Genomic DNA, 22,542 nt, shown 5'->3' with positions numbered 1-22,542 from the left:
CAGGTGTTGATTAGGACTGACTGATTAAATAGGTCTTTAAAAACTAGGTTGGATATGATGCTTAGTGAGTGTGATTATACATTTTTTCAAGCCCTTAATAAGGCAATCAGCACTATAAACCAAATGTTACTAAACCAAGCTCTTTATGTTCAGAGGATATTTACTTTGGTCCTATTTTAATGTATTGATTGAAAAAGACCATGAAAGGTTGTCAGTAAGTGGGCTCACAGAATTTACGAGAGAAGTTAAGCTTATGAAAAAAGAATGATTTGATAATGTCAAGTGAATGTCAACACTGCACCAGTAGCTTCTACCTCCTAGGACCCCTGTGTGGTGGCATGCTGTATGTGAGAGCATGTGTGATTTAATGTGTTTCTTCATGTCAGTATGTGTGTGTATATGTGTGCATGTACGTGTCACATTCATTTAGTCTCAGCTGCTAAAAGGCTAACAGCTTTTAGAGCATGCCACCACTGAATGTCATACTGGGAGAAGTCTGTTTGGTCTGTCCCCAGAGAGGCAGAGAAGAAAAGGCAAACAGAACATGACCAAAAAATAGATGGATGGACAAATGGCTGTTGAGAGGACAAATCTCACCATGATCTTTTCCTTTTAAGTGTGTGTGTGTGTGTGTGTGTGTGTGTGTGTGTGTGTGTGTGTGTGTGTGTTTGTGTGTGTGTGTGTGTGTTTGTTTGTGTGTGTGTGTGTGTGTGTGTATGCTTTTGCATTAGCACTTTTATATTTGTTTGAGTTTGATCCTTTGAGTGGGATGCTGGATAATTCTTGCCTGCTGATGTTTCTTTGCCTGCCCTTGACTGCCTGCTGTGAATCTTAATTCTCTTTTGGCCCACGGATCTGCCTTTTTAGCAATTTTCAGCATTTTCTCTCTGTCCTGCATCTTTTTTGTTGGCTTTTTGATTTATTCTTCTTCAAGGTATTTATGTAAGCAACTGTTTGGGATTTTTGGCACGTTTTAGCCCCAAAAGCCAGCAAATAGATACTTTACTTGGCATGTTTCAGAAGTAGATCGTTCTGAGCAATGGGCATTCATACAAGGTTAAACCTGTTAAATTATTTCAATTTTTCTTCAAGGCATACTGTAAATATGGCTTTATTCTGTCTTTATCTTTTATTGATATTTTAAAGAAATTGTGGATCCAGAAATCTCAATTCGTTTACTGTATTTCACAAAAACTGCATTAAATTTTACAGAGCAGAAGAAAAAAGTTAGAAGCGCAATCTTTGAAATTAAATGTCAGTGTGCATCTTTGAATCTAAAATCTAATATGCCTTATTTAAAATATTAGAAAGAATATCAATTTGATATCAGAAGCAAATATATATTTGTGCATATAGAGTTAGGGCCTTACACTTACATTTACATTTACATTTACTCAGTTGGCAGACGGTTTTATCCAAAGCGACTTAGAAGTGAGGGACAACACTATGTGCAGTAAGGGCTAGTTAGGCATATTGTGGTTTACAAGTTTAAGGAGAGAAAGTTCTCTCAGAAGAGATGAATCTTTAAGAGTTTCTTGAAGACAGAGAGGGACGCTCCTGCCCTAATAACATTTGGTAGCTTGTTCCACCATCAGGGAACCACAAACGAGAACAGTCTTACCTTGTGTGCAGGGATGGCAATGCCGGACAACGTTCCTCGGAGGAACACATTTTCTGAGAAGGAGCAAAAGGCTGTATGTTAGAATTCAAGAAGATGGGTGCAGACCCAGAAGTCACTCTGTAAGCAAGCATTAGTGACTTGATTTGATTCGGGTGGCCATGGGTAGCCAGTGGAGGTCAATGAGCAATGGAAGGGCATGTGCCCTTTTAGGACACACATCAGCTTAATTAATGCAGATGAGTACAACTATACCAATGAAGCCTTTATAATACTGCCTCTAATGACCAATGATCACATCCTGTGAAGACTCAGAAGTCTGAATGAATTTTAATTACATTCAAATAAAATTCATTGAGATTAGCCAATGAACTTGTGGTACCTATAATATTACCATTCCCTTATGTGAAGTGTGTGTGTGATGGCTTTTTTATGTAAAGTATGTACATGGTGTGGATCCTGTCAAGTGGGCTGCAATGTGCAAATGAAACAGAATTAAAAGGGTTTTATGCGTGATCAAAAGGCTTAAAAAAAACCTCATAAAAACTTACACACAGATATACACTTAAACTTGCGTGTGCACACAAGACACACTCAAGCACACACAAGCACATACAATTGCTGAACACTTATACAAAGAAAGCAAAGTTGGTGGCAGTGTTACCTCCACCAGGGACGATAAACGTCAGTTCTCATCTCGTCACCACATGACCCTCTGCACTTGCAAAGGATGGATGGAGATCCATGGATGGAGAGAGAAAGAGAAATTGTGTCCTTGGGCTAAAATTAACAATGATCCCTCCCCCAAGGTTTTGCAAGGACATGCAGGCTACGTGCAAACACAGATGTACAGGGACGCAACAAGCACGCCAAAACACGCACACACTCAGGCGCACACATACGCATTTTTTTGCCCTTCTGTCTCCCTCCTTCCATGAGCTGACATGTACCCTTCATATCAAATAACTATTTTTTCAGATGATGTAGTCAAAAACAATTTGAATGCTCAGTGTGGTGATAATGATAAAAGTAGAGCATATAAAACAAGGCCTAAACTATTTAATATATCTGTATGAATTCGAAAAGTTTTCTTTCTCAGGGACTTTTATGGACAGTTACCCAACAAAGTTTTTTGTTTTATTTTTTGTTGTGGTAACTGTTCTTTGTATTTTTCTTGTCAAAAATGTTGACTGTAGGTCTTTACCAACAAAAAATGACATAATAGATTTGTTGATATTGTTTTTTTCATGCTGTTTATTCTCCACTCTCTCCTCTCTTGAACCCCCGTCATTCCTCCACATATACCTTCAACCCTCCTCCTCTTTCCATCCTCTCAGGAGATCTCAGACTACGACTTACAGGAGTTAGTTATGAAGTCAATTGGTCGGCTGACGTTGGTGCGGCAGACGTTCCCCATGCCCCAAAACACGACTCAGCGCTGTGTCAAACACAACCACAGGATTAACACTTCCCTCTGTGACCCTAAAAACCCAAAGGCTCAGCAGCTAGAGGTGAGTTGGTTTGATGATTTGTCCATAAATCAGGTCAGTGATTTTCAACAAATAAAATCTCATACTGAAAGTAACTGATTCTATAGTTGGCAACCACAAACAGTTGTGTGTGTTATTTGTGTATTTAGTGGGTTATAATGAGATTTTTCTGACATAAAGAGAGGCTATGGAAGAAAGAAGGTTGTAAAAACGGAGGGAGAAAAGTATTACGTAGGTAAAACGTATTTAAAAGGGCAATGTGTAAGAATTGGCCGACTGTCTAATTCATCCAAACAAATAGGGGGCAGCATATTACCAGGAAGTTAAGGTGTTTGCCCCTATCATAAAAAACAAGGAAATGCAATCTGTGAACCCTCCTCCCCCCTACCCTTTCCCCGTGGACTTAGTTGGACTGGCTATCGGGCATACCGGGACAAATCCCAGTGGGCTGCTGCATTGGTGGGCAGGTGGACTGTCAAAAAATCCATTAAGCTATTACTGACCCTCTCTGTGTACCTGTCATTTGGGGTGTGCGTGACAGGCTGCTGCGTGCGTGTTCCGGGACTGGGCTCACTGCCCACTCACAACCAAGCTTGAGTAAATTTAACCTCAACATAGGGCAGTTGTTGACATGCTGCCAAACCTGCATGAATTGGGGAATCATGTTTTCCACACAGATTTACCTTGCAATATGATAATGTAACTGGTAGGCTGTTTTCTGTTATTGTTCGACTGACGACGATGATTTCACACTCAGTCTGCCCAGTCGGAGACACAGGGAAGATGTAGTGTTGGCAGGAATCGAAGACGAGCCACGAGAGGTTGAGGAACGCGAGGAAGAAGGAGAGCAGTTACAGAGGCAGCATCAATAGCTGAGCTTGAGGAGAGAGTGGAGGAATGTCACAGAGAGAGGACGGCTGCAACACAGGTTTATGGCTCACTCGCAGCTACTACTTCTTCATCCCCTCGTGTTGGACCGAGGGCAGACTGGACACTACAGTGACTCACTGTTGCCTCTTGAAGTGCAAAGTGATATTACGAGACAGGATGGGCCAGGGCTAGCTGGTTAGCATGCTAACTTCAGTATATATCTCAGTAACAGAATGTGTTTCTTCACATTCTGTTGATAATCTTAGTCAATTTTGACTGTTTTTAACTAAAATACTTACATATTGCCCCTTAAAAGAATAGTAATTACACCCATTAATTAGTTCAGTGTCAGAGCTGAAATAGTTGCAAGATGTTCCAGAAAAAAATAATCAACAAGCTTTGTCTTTCAGTCTCACTATCTCAGATCCATGTATTGTTCAGTTCACTTTGTTTGTCTCATAGACGACTCATACAAAAAATATGTGTAATGGGAAAATTCTAGATTGACAACAACATGCTAATAAGTTATGTTTCTTGCTGCAGAACATTTACAGTGAGCTGAAAAGCTGCTCAGTCGTCACCAAAAAGCTTCAGCCAATATCATCAATGAAAGCCAACTAGCCAAAACTATTGTGGGTAGTTTTTCTTTTCCTGCTCTTTGGCACATTGTCCCCTTGCAGTATAATTAACTGGAGTGATGATCAGAAAAAAGAAAATAAACTTAGTTTGAATCAAAATACTGCACTAATGGGAAACTTTGCCTCCCATTAAGAAACAGATTCACATCATAGTGCATCAGTGTAAATGACTTGTAGAACAAGAATGAATAAAAAATAAGAGTTTTGATGATATCACGTACACGCACACACACACACACACACACACACACACACGCACACAAACACATTATTATTTTTCATTATTATTACTATTATTATTAGATACACCAGTATAATGTAATGCAATGCATTACAACCACATTGTCATAACGGTGTTTAAATCATTAAGTCATGTCTTAACTCTCAGATCATAGTAAGTAGTGGTGTTGTACTGGACTGCAGTACATTGAGTTATTTTTAACACCCTGCCTTCCTCATGTACAGTATGTAAATAAGGAAAACAAGACAAAACTGGAAACAATACAATGTAGTCGAGTGCAACACTGTCTTTAACTATGACCTCATTAATAAATATATGCTTGAATTGAAACATTTCCGACAATGTCACCAAAAATGGATGATTCTAAACTTGGAGCTGTTGTTTTGAATTGCACTAGATTGTCCAAGTGTACTTAATAAATTATCCGCTGAGTATAGCGTATGTCCACCTCCATCAATATATGGTATAGCTGTCACTCATTTGGGGTTCATTTGAATGCAATGTCTTTATGCAATCTTGCAATCTGTATTTGAGGCAGAATTATTTTCCCATATTGTAGATAAGTTTGATTGGGGTTAAATGTGCAGCACAACACCTTGACTTCTAATGAAGTAAAAACAAATCATTTAACTTTGAGACATAGAGTACAGTCATAGAAAAGCAGAGTCCAGTCTCATCATGCATTCTGACGTGCTGCAGTGTTAGATATATCAACAATCAAAGGCCCAAACTACTTAAAAGCTGCTCTGGTGCTCCATTTCAGTCTCTTGTAACAGCTCCCAGTGTGTTAGTCTGACATTTCAACACGTCTCCCGATCGAAAAACCTTCCATTACACCAGGTTTGCTGATCTGACATTGTCACAGCATGCGCCCCTGAGGCTTTTTACCTGGAACATTAATCATTTTGGGAAAAGTCAGCTCACACCCTGATGTGTGTTTATCTTAGAACAAAACAATTCATCTTACACTGTGGTCATGGAAAAAATTATTATGGCTATTTTTTTTCTCTGCTTTTCATATTTCCTTTACTTAGTTTTTTTTTTTAATATGCTCCCCAGGGGGGCAATATGTATACAATTATTATCTCTCTCTGTGTGTATGTGAGTCATCAAGCTGCCGTCAAATAGAGCAGAGAAAAGGGAACACACTCTTATTTATGTGTCAAGACAAAAATATGAAATTGAATTAATGTGCTGTTGATGTATGTGGATGCACAAGACCCTGGGGGAACACACTTGATAAAAGTTGGAAACACATTGAAAACAGAAACGTGGTCTTAATGTTTATGTGAATATCTCCCTTTCAAGTCATAAGGCAGTTCTGTTCTAGACTCTCCCCCACTGTAATCAGTGCATGGACATAAGAGAGTATGGCCTCACGTACTTCATGTTCATTTATTTTCGGATTAATTAAATCAAATAATAAAAAGAAAAAATTAAACTAGAAATGCCTAAAAGGTTAAAAATAAGCTAAATTATCTAAAAGGTTGATTGAAGCCTAGGGTTAGTTTGCGCCTTACCATACAGTATATAAAACACAGCACCTTTGTAATGCAAACACATTGTTAACTCCTGGAGGCCCTGAATCATTGAATAATGTACATAAATAAAGCTTGCAGTGTTTGCCTTAATGTGAATCAAGTGCTTCTCAAGTGTAAAAACCTATTATCAAGAATCAAGCCCCTCCAACGTATCCATTATTTTCTCGGTAGAGTCCAGTCATATGTGTTTATTCTGCTGTGGAGAGCAGAGGGTTTGCATGTGTTTCTGTATGTGTGTGCGTGACTTCGTCATTTCTGTCAAGGACAATGTGTCAATGTGTATCTGACAAAGATAGTGACAATAAAAACTATTGTGCACGCACCGTTGAAACACACTTTACAAATGTTCATTTTGACACCCTTTTTTTTATGTGTGCATGGTTGGATGTGTGGATGAGTGGGTGAGTGGCTGAATTTGAGAGAGTGAGAGAAAACGAAGGGATGGGAGAGAAGGACAGACAAAGAGAGAGAGAGAGGGACAGGGGAAGCAGATCAGCTCAGCGGTCAGAGAGTGGCCCAGAAGCCCAATTTCACACTGCACTGAAGCACATCAACTCAGGCTGACCACACAAGTACGAACACACTCACATATAATGCTCGCTTGGAGTACAAACTGATCGTTCAAGCTCCCCATAGAGAAGTAGTAGTTTCAATTTAATTTTCTGAGAAAAACAATAGTTGCAGAGACAGAGAGAGAGAATTATAGTCAAAGACAAAAACAGTAAGTGAAAGATTAAGTGTAAACTGTGAAAGCCACGATAGTTTGCAAGAAAGTGAGAAAAAAGTTAGATGTCAAATAAACATGACACTACAATTTTTCTTTTGGTCTGTCTGACTGTAAGTAAACTACTAGCATATATACTGTGTGTGTGTGTGTGTGTGTGTGTGTGTGTGTGTGTGTGTGTGTGTGTGTGTGTGTGTGTGTGTGTGTGTGTGTGTGTGTGTGTGTGCGTGCGCGCCCTTGTGTTTCTTTTCAGTGCTTATGAATAAAATGCACATTGTGGATAAGAGGAAGATCAGCTTAATTATAGCATTACTTTTCATAGATCATAACTGACATGCTTAAAAATGTCAAGCTGTGTCACTTGTCATTGTTGACCACATATCCCCTTCTACTGATGAGTTACTCATGAACCTCTGGACACAAATTCCTGAAATATAACCTGGTCATTTGATCCTTCCAAGATTTACAAATTAACCTTTAAACAACTGACCAGTGCAAAAGTCCAAATTCAGACCAAATAAGACTGCAGTTGGAGGAATTTGTTGAAAGATCTAGCTTAAATCTGGACACAACTAATGAGGCCTCTGTAATAATTAGTGCTTTTCATGTGGCAGCATTGCAAAAGCAGCATGCCATTCAGCATTACAATGGTAGTATTCTGTCTTTTGTACTGAAGTATTTTCTTGACATTTAACATTCATCATTACTCTAAAGCAGTTATCTTATCTTTCCTATCTCAGTTTTTTATTTTTAATTTCTGAGGGTTACTGAATAAATTACAGTTTTTGAGCTGAGTTAGAATGAAGGAAATATAAATGTTTGTTTTCATAGCAAAGATGGAGAGTAACCTTTATCATTAATTGGCATTAAGTTATTATTATTATTAATACAGTATGTTAAATACAGTGCATTCTGTGTGTGTGCGTGTGCGCGCGTGTGTGTGTGTGCGTGTGTGTGTGTGTGTGTGTACGTGTTTGTCAGTAACAATATGCGTGGGGCCTTCTTTTTGATATATGACAGGCATTGTTACTGAGCTAATGGCTTTTGGTTCTATGATATTATTATGTTTGTGTGTGAGTGTGAGTGGGTATATATCATCTGCATGTGCATTCATTTGTGTGCATTGAATCATGCCCGTTATAGTCAGTCTGTTTATTACATTCTCATTAACATGGAGACAAAAAGCTCGGTAGACACAGACTGAATAAACTCCTCCCCTTCTCTCAGTCCCGCATCTCTAACTTATTCTGTGGCGCCAAGGTCCTACCAATACATTCGTGTCATCCTTAAAGTGTTTCTTCTGTGTGAGTGTGTATCTTAAGGTATCAGTGCACCTGTGAAAATATGTACAATTTGAGCCAGAAAAAGAGCTATGTCTAAGGTGAAATTACCAATTGAATGCATGATAGATGCAGAAAACATACTGTATATTGTTGGTTCAGAGGGAGCAGAACAGATACAGAAGAGAAAGAGAGAAGCTGCAAAGCAGAGCTAAAGAGAGTCAGTTCTTCTTTTTTGATCAAAGCACTTATAGATATGTAAGTAAAGCATTGCAAGTAAAGCATTTCACTTTGATTGCATTTCAGTGTGAAAAGGTGGCCTATTTTCCAACTTACTTCTAATATCTACTGGCCTGCCTCGGTCCATCTTTTCCATCTTCATAAAGGCAAAAAAAGAACCCCAGTATCTCCCAAACGGAAGCACTTAAAAGCATGGCAGACCTCATAATAGTGTCATTTTGTGGTTATAAGTTGTACAGTAACGTGAGCAAGTATCTCCCAGACCATTCTCAGCAAAAATAAAATGTCTGTAATTGTTGTCTCATTTTTTTTTTTTCATTTCTCTCTGTCTACCTTTCTGTGATTTCTTTCTTTGTAGATCACCAATCGCTACATCTATGATACCGTGTTGCTGCTGGCCAATACCTTTCACAGGAAACTGGAGGATAGGAAGTGGCACAGCATGGCCAGTCTGAGCTGCATCAGGAAGAACTCTAAACCGTGGCAGGGAGGCAAGAGCATGCTGGATACTGTCAAAAAGGTATGAACATGCAGAAGAAGTCTAAAAGGAAGGTATCCAACTAAGCATGCAAGCATGGATACTTGAATGCTCTCACACATACAGTAAACAGACATTTTAAATTTTACCCTGACCGTGACCGATGTAATTAGTAACATACAGTACAATTCAGTGACACATTCTGTTACAATAAAAAACATTCTGAAAAGCTAGGCTATCATGTTGAACGGTAGTGCCCAATTATGCCCAATTGTGCCGAACATTTTTTCTTTGATGTATTCCTTACACCGACAGCTTTCTTTAAGTAAAGAATGTTGTGGACAGGTAATAAATAACAGTTTTGCCCCAATTACTGTATCTCCATAAACAGGGACACACAGGCACGTAGTGGAAACATATGAAAGACTAGAACACTGGAAAACACTCTTCCGTAAATACCTTAGATTGACAAAAATAAACTCAGATAAAAACCTAAAATTATATTATATAAAACTTTACTGACAGTATATTTCATCTCCATGGTTCATAAATTGTGTTCCTAAATATTGTATATGGTTTTAAAGTAATCAGACCAAATTATTGCTCAAGCAGCATACAGAAGTATTCGACAAATCTTTTTAAAATGTAAAAGAAACAGTATAAGAGATCAAATCTGATTCACACTATACAGTCAACAGTGAAATCCATTCCCAGATTTATATTTTAAATGTTGTTGTTATCTCAGTCACCCAAAGTCACATACAGTGCATGCAGTCTCAGTTTGTGGACCGTCCATCTGTTTAATCAGTCTCCTGTGGGGCTCTGTCGATGTGCGATGCTTGTAGTTGTGTGCATGCCAGTTTGAAAATAGTTCAAAAATGCTATGTTTCAAAAAAGAAAAAGGGTTATTCTAAAAACGATGTATCTGCTAAAAATCAAGTCGCGACTCACAGCAGAAAACAACTTTGTGTGAGTTTGGAGCTGAGGCTTGATTACCACAGTTGAAAGCAAAAGCATATGCCCATTCCCCAACCCAACCACAACATACAAGTACAATTTCAGATTTCTTCCTATTTATAGATGTGTCTCATGTGTATCTTTTAGCAGCGGGAAAACGTATTTCTCGCACTCCATTTAGGGAGCATGTATTAGCATTTCAAGACATTGTGCTCATTACATGAAATTTTGGAGACCAGGCACTATTGTTCCTTGGCTGAGACACTCACTCTAGTTGAAACAGCAAGATGCAGTCACTGCTAAATTCATTTATACATTGCAATCTCTTTTTATAACTAAAATCCCCTCCAGGGATGAAGAATTATAATGACATGGAGGAGGCTCTAAATAAGTCTACTGATTTTGTAGTCTTCTCATCCCATGGAAATCCAATTTTGTTCATTATTTCAAGAGAAAGTTTTCAAGTTCCTGTCTGTGCTCAGTAGACTTTATGACCCAAGTGCTCATGAATTCAAAGGATTGCATACCTTTAAAAGAACACATGCATTAATCAGCAATTTTTCCTGTTCTTCCTGAACAATTGACTTCTGGGAGATAGACACTCTCACCCTGCAGCTGTGATTTCATGAATGTCTGCATTTCACCTTGAGTTTAAGCTGGGGTTTACCAACACTTTCATCACTTTTAAATCCAATTGGATCAATGCCCTCTGTTTTGATATCAATAAAAAAAAAAAAAAAAAAAAAAAAGTACTCCAGGGATGGCAGTTTGACTGACTGATGAAGCCAAGTGAAATGCTAATTTAGGATTAGTGTCAGACAATAAAAAATGCGACGCAATGGCTTTCATATCTATCTCTGTATTTCACCTTGAGATATGTTTGGGGTTTGGCAACACTTTCATCAGCCAGCCCCGGCTGTTAAACCAACCCTGATGGCTGTCTCAACAGAGCTGTGTTAAAGAGCCCTAAGCAGTAATAGAGTTGAGTTCAACAGCCTGGCATCAGTTCCGCTTTCCAGTGTATCAGCAGTGTGCTTTACTTACTGTGCATGCCTATGTGTTTAATCAGTGTTTTGGTAAAAACTAACTTGGATTGGGCCCGTGAGGCTGTTTCAAAGTCTAAGTTTAACTTTTTCAGATTTATTATTGCTGTCATTATAAAACACAAACACATTCATTTTCGTCTTATTTTTAAGAAGCTTTCAAACATCATAAAGTACCTTTCAAGTTTTTTGTATGTATTTCTCTGACTTTCACTCATTCTTTTGGGCCTAATGACACGTCATTTAAATCAGGTGCAATTAAAGTAAAGATAATTGCTGTGAATGTGTCGTTGCCAATACTGAGCTGCCAACATTAATTAACTCAATAATTATATAAAGCAATTATATAAAGTGTCCATGTGATTAGGCATAACCACACGTGCATACATGCATGTATGCACCATAGCCCAAATAAATATATAAATGGCATAATCCACGTTTTATACACACAGGTGCAAGCACATGCACACACGCGCACACACACACACACACGCATGCACACGTGCACACACACACACACACACACACACACACACACACACACACACACACACACACACACACACACACACATACACACACACAGACACACACACAGCATGAATCATACTAAGGAGGATAACACCTCTCCGTCCCTGAAGCAGCTGTAGTGTCACTTTTACTGACATGTCACACTACTGGGAGGCAGGGCAGAGGTTGGGGGCTGACTCTATGTGTATGACATCATATTCCCCCAGTGCAAAAAAATGCCCAATGGCTCCAACTGCACTATTCTTTCATCAGCTGGGCACTCACTGTACTACACACATCTCTGCATACTGTTGATATTCCCCCAATGTCTCATGTCTTAGAAAAATACAAAAATACAAGTATGTAAACATGTACACACATACAAAATTGCACATATTTTAGTATATTACAACAGATACATTGTACATATTCAGTACCTGCACATGCTGATGAGATATAATCATTTCATAAGGGATGGGTAGATGATTCATGTCTCAGTTAGTCCCAGTGTGAGAAGTTATCGCATCTGATCTGAAGGAGGATAAAAACATAATTTTGTCAGAATTTTGCAGGGACGATTGTTGATGAGTTTATCATAGCCACAAAAAAAATTGCATCACTCATTAGAACTGACATAATTATAGTGTTGAGGGTCATGACGACGGTTAAGAGTGTGATAACTACAATTCAGGTATACATTTTATCAAACAACAATAATAGTAAAAAGAACTAACATAAAAATAAAAAAATTTAATCTTGTCCTTGCAGTTCGGGGTGAGCGGCCTCACCAGTTTCCTGGAGTTCACTGACAATGGCACTAACCCCAACATCTTCTTTGAAATCCTGGGAACAAATTATGGAGAAGACAGGGGAAGAGGAGTCAGTAGGGTAAGTAGTTAAAACAAAACCCATGTGTGCTGTTATGCTGTGGACAAAGGGGGAATCATTTCTGCTCTAACACACAGAGTGGATTTACATAATTCCAGGATTTACCAGGGAATTTCAGTGTACCTAGTCTCTACATTATTTTCATCTCATATTTATTCAGGTATTTCTTTCCTTTTGGCTGTCACCCACAAGGAAAGAAATACCTGAATGCACAGTAGCAGTTAAAGCGTCTTTATGGTTTTTATCTCTTTGGGATTTAAACTGTTTTCCCACATTTGGTTGCTTGTTTATTTTTTGTGTTCTTCTGTGCAGCATCAGCCCAGCAACTCACCTCCCCTTCCATAAGCTTCGGGTTAATTCGAATAACTAGAAGCATTTTCAAGTGGCATTTGGTAATGACACATGCATAATGAATTTTAACAGGCCTCATGAAAGACATCCCTTCCCCTCACAGGCACGTACACACATAGTCACAACACTGTTTGTCTATTGATTGTATGTCTGTGTTTGTGTGCGTGCGTGTGCATGTGTGTGTGTGTATATGAATGTCTGTGTTTTATTGGCTGTGTACATGTGAGGGCATGGTTGTGTTTGTGTCTTTTCGCAATTATTGTAAAAAATATATTCATTGACTCTCAGTTAGCTCGTGCTGTAAAATCAAATCTTGGCTGTAAATTCTGTGCTTCCTGTATAACTTATTCTGTTATAATTTTTATGTTTATATTGTTACACGCAACATAACATACAACACACAAAACTTAGTTCCTAAATGTACAGTACGTGTAGATACGCATACGTCCTTGAAATACATCAATATGTTTTTGATAAAGGACATTACAGACCGCTTTTTTCTCATAATTCCTGATGCACTGGTCTCAAAAAAATGGCATAACTGATGTCACTGCCTACTCGGTTTTTGTGAATTATGCATACAGGTGTGAAAACAGTAGATAAGAGAGACCTAACATATGAGACCCAGACATGCAATGCATAATCTATTCATAGAATTCAGTTGGACAGAGAAACATCTGTGTGCACAGATGTGGCATGTACATGCACGTCTGCACCGCACAGATACACAAATGGCAGCGCACAAATATAAGACACACACAAACTGTGTCTGTCCTCCAAAGCAGAGGGAACTCTTTACAGATAACAGTTGAGATAGTGAGCTGTGATTATGGATAATGTGGTGAGACAACAACATAACGCAGCATGCCATCACAGACAAAATTAATCTTTAAAGCACAGCATAATTACATTAAGGCACAATTCCCTAATCACAGAGCATAATTACTTCGGAGGGAATTAAGCCACTTGTTATACAGTATTCCTGCCACAGTCTCCCTTAATACTCTGAGCATTTATTGGTCTGTCTTTGGGATTCAATTAAATTCATACATAACATCAAATGAATGAAGAGAGGCTGATATTCCTCTCAGAGTGCAAGTACAATAACTTTAATTGTAGCTGAATTGTGCCTTTCTAAATGTGCGAAGCCCTCTAAAATGGTGTTCATGCAGAGCAACTAACCTGCGATAAAAGCATGGCAGATATATGTCAGGCTGGAGAAAAGGTTAGTGAAAATAACCTTGATCTGGCAACCCCACCACTGAGAAGAAAGGCAGAGAAATGCCCCAGTTGACCCATTATGTGTATATATGTAAGTGAACAAATAGCTAAAAAGAAATTAAAAGCCTGGGATACCAGGAGAAAATAAAATGGCAGCCATCTCAGGCTTTTCAAGCTTTCCACCTGCATTACTATGTTCACGTGTGTAACTGTGAAGATGTCACAGAAAAGTTGGCTTTAGGTATAATACAAATTCAGACCCATTTCATTTTCATTGCAGTGGACAAGGACAATGCTTAATTCTTTTTGTCTCAATCAGAAAGGAAGAAAGCAAAAATCCCAACAGGAACTGTGTAAATTGAGCCAATGAATAACAATCTTATTCAGTGTCACCTCTACACATCTGGCAACACACTAACTAGATTGTAAATTACTTGTTAAGGCCTGGTGTATTATAAAAACAGGAAGATTAACTCATACTCTATGAATCACATTTTAATCATAATTAGCAACATTAAGCAATCAGCAGCAGCAAAAACTTTAATAACATGGTTGAAAACTAGGGAGGTGGGAGGGGAAGCATTTCATCTTGCCTTGCCTTGGATTTTTTTTAATAGCAGCCACTGCTCAGGGAAGCTGTCAGAAAGAGCAAAATGTATTTATCAATTCAATTTGACGTTTTAGAAATGTTAATAATGGCATAATACTAAGACTATAGTAAAATAGTTTTCTTTGTTTTTTTTGTACAGATTGCGTACAAAGTTTCCCAATTTGATAGACTGGGAACAGTTGTATTTCAATCAAATCTCTGCGAAATATCCCTTAATTTTAAGTGGTAGTAGGGTGGGTGAGTCGTTGGGTGGGTGAACGGGTATTAAATGAGGAAATGGAAGAAAGGGAAAGATGGGTGCAAGGTCCCAGCTGCAGAGTGGACAAGTGCAAAGGTAAGTCCGGAGGAGGGGAGCAGAGGGTGGTTCAGCGTGATCTATTTATTACTCATTGTAGATGATTTAGACAGGGATGTCCCTGCTATAGGCCAAACCCTTAGAAGGGTGCTTGGCTGTGGAGGAGGCTGCACCATGTCCTACCATGAATAGCCCCCAGACCCTCAGGAGGAGGCCTGTTCACTGTAGGTTTAAGTGCCTGTATGGATATGGTAGGATTTAGTTTAGTTATTTCCTTATTGTGTCAATTTACCATTTCCGCTCATCCCTGTCCCCTCTGCCTTGAGCCTGTTACATCATTTTAATCTTAGAAAGTATTTAACATTCCCTCGGTCACATGATACAGTAGAAGGCTTATCTACTAAATATTTGATCCTTGGCACTTAATAACCTCTCTTAAAGCAGCCTTTTTCTATTATTTAGGCTTTACTCTATGGTAATATTGTGTTTTAATTGATATGGACACCGAGGTTTAACCTGACAATAACCTTTCCTTGAACAAATGTGTCCAACTCTTGAACCAAATTAAATTAACATTGGTAATTTTTTTGAATAAATTATAGATCGTCATATCCCCCCCCTCTCTCTTTCTCTGAATCTCTTTCTCTCTCTGCCCACCTCATCCCTATGCCACATACTTATATTTTCATACCCTATGAAGTCAAATGTATTTCTCTTGTACCCGACTGCTTTCAGGACACTGATGTATCTTATAAATACTATGGATAATGGGCGCGTCCCAATGTATTTTTTATAAGAGAGCCATTCAGTGTCTGCATTAAAGATTTTTGAATTATGAACAACAAGGCCCCAAAGAGCCCCACTGCATTGCAACCACTGGGATACTGACATAAAGTGTGTGTGTGTGTGTGTGTGTGTGTGTGTGTGTGTGTGTGTGTGTGTGTGTGTGTGTGTGTGTGTGTGTGTGTGTGTGTGTGTGTGTGTGTGTGTGTGTGTGTGTTTTTGTGTGTGTTTTTGTGATGAAACAATATATCCATACTCCTCCAATAATGGTATTAACCCTACATTCTGTTGAGAATACCACTTAACCTTAGCTTTCTTTCCCTGTCTCAATAATGACAGCACACAGTACAACTTTTTTTTGTTTTTTCTATCTTACTTTGGTTAAGTTATTATTCCCTTATTATTATTATTCCCTATTATTCCCTTCCCCCATTACCCAACCCCCACCCCCATCCTGCTTGCCATTTTGTGAATCTTTCTCCTCTTCAAAATCTGCTGTCACCTTTTTCAATCCTCAGTCCCTTGTCATGACATTTATCTCCATCATACTTAACACATATGCATACAGTTGTCTAGTGTCAATGATAATAGCAGACACCTGAGATTGGTCATAATTGTTACTGCTGCACTGTGGTAGAATTGGCTTTCTGCTCCATTACCATCCCATACAGGAGCCTATATCTCTCTTTATACACATCTACAGGCATGCCAGGCTCCACTGCTCTCTTATATAGAGGCGACAAGACTTCCATGTGTAATAGCTTCGTTAGCTATCTGCAACATCTTAAATTACTTCAGGAGGAGAAATGGAATCAGATTTATACTTTAGAACCAGCACAATAAAAAAGGGTTGTGGCTAAGCAGGAAGAAAAAGGAGCATGTGGAAGGGGAGGGGAAGCTGTTGAGTGAGATGAGAAAGACTGATACATTGCTAAATTAAGGAAAGGGGTACATGTGGAGAAGAGAAAGGTAAAAGGAGACAAGATCTAGAGAGACAGCTAGAACAGAGATAGATGATTCTAATCCTTATAGATCCCATCCAAGAGATAGAAATGAGAGCACAGGTCATAGTAGAGTCACAGTCATTACACTCTTACTCTCTCACACATGCTCATGCTCTCTTTTCTCTTTCACATCAGCACATATTCTCCATCTTTTGGTAGAGAGACAGAAATATTATCCTCTTTACAGGAATCAATGGCCTAAAAACTGCACTGTTCCTAAATTGAGGTCACCTTCAATTATCATCTCCAGTCTCATCTGACATATTTGGTAAATTATGTTAAGTGACTTCAGAGAGTCATTGGACCTTGGACGCCCCCTCACAGTCCTGTCATCGTGCAAGAAACGTTTCCTTCCATAACATGTTTTGAATGATTGAAAGACATTTTCTAACTTGATGGCTTAATGTGCCCACCAGCTCCAACACATAATAGCTGCAGTTCAATTGAGAATGCATGCAAGCTCTTGCACACACACACACACACACACACACACACACACACACACACACACATTTGCATAAATCTTCTGGCATGTTTGGAGATGCTAAGCTAACCCTTTTGGCTTTGCATGCCAGTTAATGTCTGTCCGCTTAACCGTCAGTACATACCATAGAGAAACACTAGTTTTTGCCCTAATCTCAACTAAGCACATACACATGCATGCAGACAGAGTTAAAAAGAATTAGTCATTATTGACAGTTTCTTTCAATAGAATTAAATAGCTAAGCCATAGTGACACACAAAGATGTTATATTCCATTTTCATAAAATATAACAGGGAATAGATATTATCAACAGACACATACAGTTTATTAAACTATCGCTATGCAAAATCTGAATCAAGTTTCCCTGTAATTTGTTTCCTTGTGGAAAGAATAGTAGTGACTTTTTGTGTGCGCTTGTCCCAGAAAAAGGAGATAAATCTTTTATTTAACTTGTTCCAGCTCAATTGAATTTACAGTACATAACTTTTTTTTTTTTCAGCTATCTTTTTTTTATGGTAAGTGTCACATAAAGATATGATTTTTATTTTATAAAGAGCTTGTATTCAACATTGTAGTCTTTGGGGACAGTCGCCATATCTGAACAAATTATGAACAGACTGAGGTAAACTTAATGGATGGCTTTTGCATGCTTGTTTTTTTGCCTTATTGCACAGAATACCATTTCTTACTCTGGCACAACACAGTACCCTAAGACGGGGATAGCAACTTCCTGCTCTTATTGACTTACAGACTAATATCCTGTTGCTGGTATTGGTTCAGATGTTACTTTAATCCGCTCACAGTGCAGTGGTACAACAGGACTCATCCTGATATCAGCTGTCAAAATCAAACATTTCTGAAATATGTGCAATGGCTCTTACTAGATTGGGAACCCAGACGAATGCTGACTTTATCAAACCTTCACAAGACTAAAAGTCTACAGCAGCCCTGTCTCCTAGAAATTACATTTCTGTACAACTAAAATGCAACAGCAAATACATTTCGTAGTAAATGTAATCTCTGGCTGAATTATGTCCAGGACATATTTTTTGAAAGAATAAAGTGCTACATTTATTTATTAACTTGCCAAATATGTACATTGACAACACATCCCCGTTATGTTAATAGGAAACGTTATGTGGTCACAATTGTGTTTCATACAAAATGTGTTTGTTGTTTGAAGTGTAAGGAAAGGTTGTCTGCAGTCATGTTAGCAGCTCTGTGAGACTTTAACTCAAAACCTTATGTCAACCTCATGGTGGTGCTAGAGGAAGAGTCAAGGGACAATAGGAGTCATTAGGCTACATCTTCTGGGGAACGTTATTGTACAAAATTTTGTGCCCGTTATACTAACTAAACTAACAAATTATATATAACAGTCCATTAAACCAGTCCTTGTAGTATATGTTGAGATATAATACTGGATGATTGAAAACTTTTACCTGCTGGTGTTGCTAAATGTAAAATCAGGGGATAACCTAAGTCAATAGGATTCATCCTCTGGCCACAAAAAATGACTACTCAGAATTTCATGGCAATCCAGCCAGTAGTTGTGTAGATAGGGTTAGGGTTAGGGTTAGGGTGAACTGACCGACCAACCAACATCACCATCCCTAGACCCATTCAGCTACTATGGCTAAAAATAAGTTCTGATACAATTCAAGTCTAAGCACAAATTATACACAAAAGTAAAAAAGTGCATTTGAATCCGTGATTTTAGTAGGTACAGCATACACATACAGCGGTTTAACAATGAAACTGTACATATATCAGTGTTTCAAAGTAAGCGCATTTTAGTTTTGCTCAGAGCTAAAATACTAAATAAGACTTCAAGGCCAGATCAAGTTTTCTGATAATATCAAATATGCTACAGTTGCTAACAAGGAAATTGGCATAATAAGGTGTTTAATTAATTCAGGTTTTTCACACAGAGTATGCAGATATTGTACAGCAGCTTCTTACCTATGCTGTGATCATGGAACAAAAGAACGAGGATTCAGCTTTAAAGGGCTTGTTAGCAAGTGCTATTTTAGGGAGGTTAGATGAGGGGCAACACCACTGAAACTGATTATTACAATTATGTAAATAAGTCCTACAGGGTGATATTTAGAGGGTGATAAGAAAAGAGAGGGAGGTTAGAGATGAGCAACGCTGTGAGTCACATCAAAAAAAGGCAAAAAGAGAGATGGCTATTATGTGAGTCCAAAAAATTAAATACAAAGTTAGACAGGAAGTAAAGTAAAATAAATAAATCAGAGGGAGAGAGGAAGCAAATCTCATTGAAAACATGCAAAGAGTGAAGGGAAGGTAGTGATGGAGAGAAAATATCTCCAAGGGGAAAGATCCCTATTTCCCTCCAATTTTCCATCCTGTTAGGTAGATTTGCATGTATCTTTATTCAGCATGTCTCCACCACCTCAAGGCCAGGTGGGAGATTGTGAAAAGGATGGAGGGGGCAGGACATGGAAGAAGGAGAGATGCCGTAAAAGATGCGTGGATGAAAGGAAGATGGGAAAAGGAAAAGAAACAGGAGGGAAAACCTGAGGAGCAAAGCAGAAGAGAAGAGAGGACATCATTGATTTGTCACAGATTCACACTGCTTCACAGATTTTTTCCCCTCCGTTTCTCTCCTTCTTGGTCATCTCACCTGATAGTATGTGCATGTGTGTGTGTGCGTGTGCGTGTGTGTGTGTGTGTGCGTGTGCGTGTGTGTGCGTGTGTGTGTATGAGAGAGAGAGAGAGAGAGAGAGAGAGAGAGACAGACAGGCAGACAGAAATCGCTGAAACTATCTTCATGAGGCATAAGATGTTAAAATTTAGGAGCTGTTCTGAATCCCTCAAAGCACATCACAACCTCTCTGTTTCCACACACACTCACTTGATCAAAGATACCATTCAGAGAGGCTCTGTACCCTATTCACTCCCCTCCCCTTTAGTCTTCTTATCCATTTTCTTTGCTACTCATATTGGATATTCTCGCACTTATTGTGAGGTCTATTCTGATGCCATCATCTGGTGTGGACTGAAAGAAACCGTATACTAAAGAACAAATTTCAAACTAACAAGACTTTTTAAAATGCATTAATTTGTTGTTCTAATCAATATCTCCATGTTAACTACATTCTGAGACTTTTTTGCTTTATTTATGTTTAAGGTGCTAGTGTTGTGAATTGGTCAGCATACCAAGTTTAACTTTAAAACTTACATTTTGTTCCCTGCCATCTTGTGAATTTTTTTTGAGCCAGAAAATCAATATTCAGGGTGGAGTCTGGGTGGAGTTGAGGTACAGCAAACAAGTGCCAGACACACAGCTCAGTGTTAAACTCTTGGGAACCTGCCAATGGATGATCCCAAATATGCTTTTATGAAACAAGGGTCTATTGAACAAATTACCACTGATCGCCAACATAGAAAAAAATATTGGTTTTGAAATTGTAAAAGAGGTTGTGGGTTTCCCATTCACTTCAGTACAATGAGGGCTTTTGGAGACAGCATGTAGCCATTAAAAGGACAAGTAGGCTCCTTCCACATTCACTGCAACACTGCAACAAAGCACACTTAGCTGTGGTTTTTGCTGCTTGCTATGGAGAGCCTTCATTAATTTTTACAGCGGCCTGTGGGTGCAAGAGCACTTAAGCTTAGTTTTTCATTTAATGTTACAAAACATTTAGTTTTATTTTGAACCCCTGCTATGTAACACCAGCTCTGCATCAACTGAGTAAAAATTTGAAAAGCCATCTTCAATACAAAGATAATGTAACAGTGAAGGTCTGATGTGTAGTGACTGAGCCTGTCATACATAATTGTGTCTGTTTAAAGTGCCCTGACACTTGGGCAAATTCATTTGTTTTTCTTTATGGAGGTAGATGAAAAGATTGATATTAATTTAATCTTCCCAAGTTCAGTACAGAACTGATGTGTTCAGGACATGTGCAGCCTAGTCTACCACGAACAGTGGATGTACAGAGAAACTGTACTTCCATCAAAGTTCCTTCAAAGGTGCCTCCAATAAATTATGCATTAATAAATATAGACGACGAAGATAAAACAATGTGCTTTGACAAGTTCGCTTAGCCATTGGGGCTAACAGTTTGGCCCAGTGATGGCACACACCATCTCATTAGTCTTGTTCTCATACTGAAGTTGTTGACTTTGCATGCTGTAAAAATCCAAACAAAACCCAGGTGATGCATGGATATACTGGCAGCGATGTATATTGTTTCTGTTTTGACTAAGGTGAGCTGCTCCTCCTTTGTCAATATCGCTACTTGATCTTTTCATTTAACTCCCAGTCAGAAAAGCAAACATGCATATTTCCTAAAATGTTAAAGTATTCCTTTCAGTTCACAATCTTATCATTTGTCCTTTCCTTCTTTGAAATGTGGCTGGGTCAGGAGTACTAAAAAGTTTCTTTCCTTTTCAACCTTTGTAATAACAGCTTTTACCCTTGTGAACTCATGAATACTTGAGTATATTTAGGCTTCTACTATTGCTTGATTGATGTCAGCGGTTTGTTTTAGCTGGAAGGTCGTGTCAATCATGAGTGAACACACATGCACTGACCAGCAAGTTATATTGCATTCTGGGTGACCACAGCACAGTGGACACTGGACACAAATTGAAGCTGACAAACTGCCTCTGGTGTCCTTGGATCAGCTTAAGTGTGGCAGCACATGTGAATGTTTGCTGTGTGTGTGTGTGTGTGTGTGTGTGTGTGTGTGTGTGTGTGTGTGTGTGTGTGTGTGTGTGTGTGTGTGTGTGTGTGTGTGTGTGTGTGTGTGTGTGTGTTTTATGCGTGTCTGTATATGTGAGAGAGAAGAGAGAGATCAAAAAGCATAGAGAGAGATGGGAAGAAGGGGCGAGAGACTTAGAGAGAAACAGTGAAGCAAACAAATATAAAAACGCAGAGGAGTAGGAGACAGCATTTTTTAACTATTACCTGCTGTCACACAAACCCCATTGGGAAATTCATCGTGGTGCCAAACAAAAACACCCGTTGTGTAAACAGTATGGGTAACACCAAACAATAGCCCGGCAGCCACTCGTCTGCTTCTCCTTTTGTTGAGACAAGCCAGGAGAAGTTTTATTCCCCAGATACTTTACTGTCAGTCCTGCCTCATGTCTCAGCGAAGACAGATTCTTTGCTGTGGCATAACAAAACCAAGCTTGAGCCCACTGATTTTTAATACATTTCTGCTACTGTATAGATGGATGTAGGTTCTGCTGTATATTATCATTTAAATAATTCTGGAGTTGATGTGCTGTAAGAGCTCCGA

At 38.7% G+C, this 22,542-nt stretch overlaps 1 protein-coding gene across 1 annotated transcript in view; it reads left to right on the top strand.

Moving 5' to 3' along the window:
• The window catches only part of grid2 (glutamate receptor, ionotropic, delta 2), a 191,933-nt gene that overhangs the window by 47,555 nt on the left and 121,836 nt on the right, over window positions 1-22,542 (top strand). The window contains exons 4-6 of the mRNA XM_040154379.1: window positions 2,956-3,129; window positions 9,001-9,162; window positions 12,399-12,518. Coding sequence (XP_040010313.1) covers window positions 2,956-3,129; window positions 9,001-9,162; window positions 12,399-12,518 — 456 coding nt within the window. The remainder of the gene's footprint in view (window positions 1-2,955; window positions 3,130-9,000; window positions 9,163-12,398; window positions 12,519-22,542) is intronic.

This window comes from Xiphias gladius, chromosome 19 (genome assembly GCF_016859285.1).
Source record: "Xiphias gladius isolate SHS-SW01 ecotype Sanya breed wild chromosome 19, ASM1685928v1, whole genome shotgun sequence".
Taxonomy (NCBI): domain Eukaryota; kingdom Metazoa; phylum Chordata; class Actinopteri; order Istiophoriformes; family Xiphiidae; genus Xiphias; species Xiphias gladius.
The sequence above is the reverse complement of the archived record's forward strand: the minus strand, read 5'-3'. Positions and strand labels throughout refer to the sequence as shown.